The sequence below is a fragment of the Acanthisitta chloris genome, unplaced genomic scaffold, assembly GCF_000695815.1.
Source record: "Acanthisitta chloris isolate BGI_N310 unplaced genomic scaffold, ASM69581v1 scaffold24230, whole genome shotgun sequence".
In the NCBI taxonomy this organism is placed as follows: Eukaryota; Metazoa; Chordata; class Aves; order Passeriformes; family Acanthisittidae; genus Acanthisitta; species Acanthisitta chloris.
Genome location: NW_008651501.1, coordinates 4,014 through 5,516, shown reverse-complemented (window position 1 = coordinate 5,516; position 1,503 = coordinate 4,014). Strand labels below are relative to the sequence as shown.

The window sequence follows — 1,503 nt, the reverse complement described above, 5'->3', positions numbered from 1 at the left end:
CCAGAAATACCGAGGGCTGCTCGTCCCAGGTCGCTATGGAACAGTAAAAAAATGTAAAATCCTGTCGATCCCTGAATAAGAAGTTGATTGACACAGTTGTTCTGTTTTTCTCCGAGAGGATGAGGAGGAGGAATAAGGGAGAAAAACGTTTAACACTCTACGTGCGTGTGTGTGGGTGTGTGTGAGAAAGAGAGAAAGAGAGAGAAAGATTCTTCTATTTTGGCAACATCTCGGGAGCTTCTTTCTGTCCAGTGGTGGCATTGCACTCGTTACAGTACCAGCCTTGCCAGGTTGGTACTGACTCTTCAGAGCCAAGAAGGGGCAGACAGTCCTTCCTCCCCGGACTCGGCGGTTCAGTCGGGCCCGGTGGTGGACACGGAGCCCTGCGCCGTCTCCCCCACGGCCACGGCCTCCTCCTGGGGAGGAGACTCCTCCTCCGCCTGCCCCCGCGACGTGACCGTGGTCTCGGGGGAGATGCTGTGGGGCCCCTCCAGGGGCAAACAGCCGGGGTGGTTCTTGCGAAAGTGCTGGTTGAGGATGGCCTGGAAAGGGAAGCTCTTGCCGCAGACGTGGCAGTGGAAGGGCTTGTTGCCCGTGTGCTTGCGGATGTGGTACTCCAGCTGATCCTTGCGCGTGTACTTCTTCCCGCACATGCGGCACACGAAAGGTGTGATGCCCATGTGGAGCCTCATGTGCCTGTCCAGGCTGCCCTTCTGGTTGAAGGATTTGGCGCAGTAGATGCAGGTGAGCCGTGGGTTGTAGCGGAACCAGCGCTCGGACACCTCCTGCTCCCGCAGATACTCCACGTACCCACTCACTCCCAGCATGGCTGACTCCTCCCCCTGCCAGGGAAACAGCAGAGAGTTGAGTAACCAGCAGCCTAAAACAAACCACGGAGAGAGAGGATCAGGCCCTGGTCCAGCCAGTAAAGGCTGTGCCAAACCTCCAAATCAGAAGCGCTGATGTCTGCAACCTCAAGCACACATTTAAGTGCTTAACTGGGGCCTTGGGGCTGAAGACAAACGAGCAATCAATTAGGAACCTCCGCTAGGGCAGCCCCTCCTGCCAAGTCACTCCCTGGGTCTGGGGAAGAAAAGACAGTCATAGTTTCATAGCATGTTAAGGGGTTGGGATGGAGCTTAGAGATCATCCAGCCCCAAGCCCTGCCCTGGGCAGGGACACCTCCCACCAGAGCAGGTTGCTCAAGGCTCATCCAACCTGGCTGTGAACACTGCCAGGGTTGGGGCAGCCACAGCCTCCCTGGGCACCCTGGGACAGGGTCTCACCACCAGAACAGGAAATAATTTCTTCCTGATATCTAATCTAAATTTCCCTCTTTCAATTAGTACTCATTACTCCTCATCCTATCGCTGCAGTTCCTGACAAGAACTATCAAGGTTGGAAGAGACCTTTAGGATCATCAAGTTCAACCATTAACCTGTCACTCTGCTGTAATCCCTAAACCAGATCTTCCAGTGTCAGGGCCAGAAGCCTCTTTAACAC

At 54.9% G+C, this 1,503-nt stretch overlaps 1 protein-coding gene across 1 annotated transcript in view; it reads right to left on the bottom strand.

Annotated features, from left to right (window-relative positions):
• Positions 1 to 353: 353 nt before the first annotated feature.
• The window catches only part of ZBTB37 (zinc finger and BTB domain containing 37), a gene marked incomplete at its 5' end in the record, with an annotated part of 5,159 nt that continues 4,009 nt past the window's right edge, over positions 354 to 1,503 (bottom strand). Inside the window, one exon of the mRNA XM_009073629.1 lies at positions 354 to 842. Coding sequence (XP_009071877.1) covers positions 354 to 842 — 489 coding nt within the window. The remainder of the gene's footprint in view (positions 843 to 1,503) is intronic.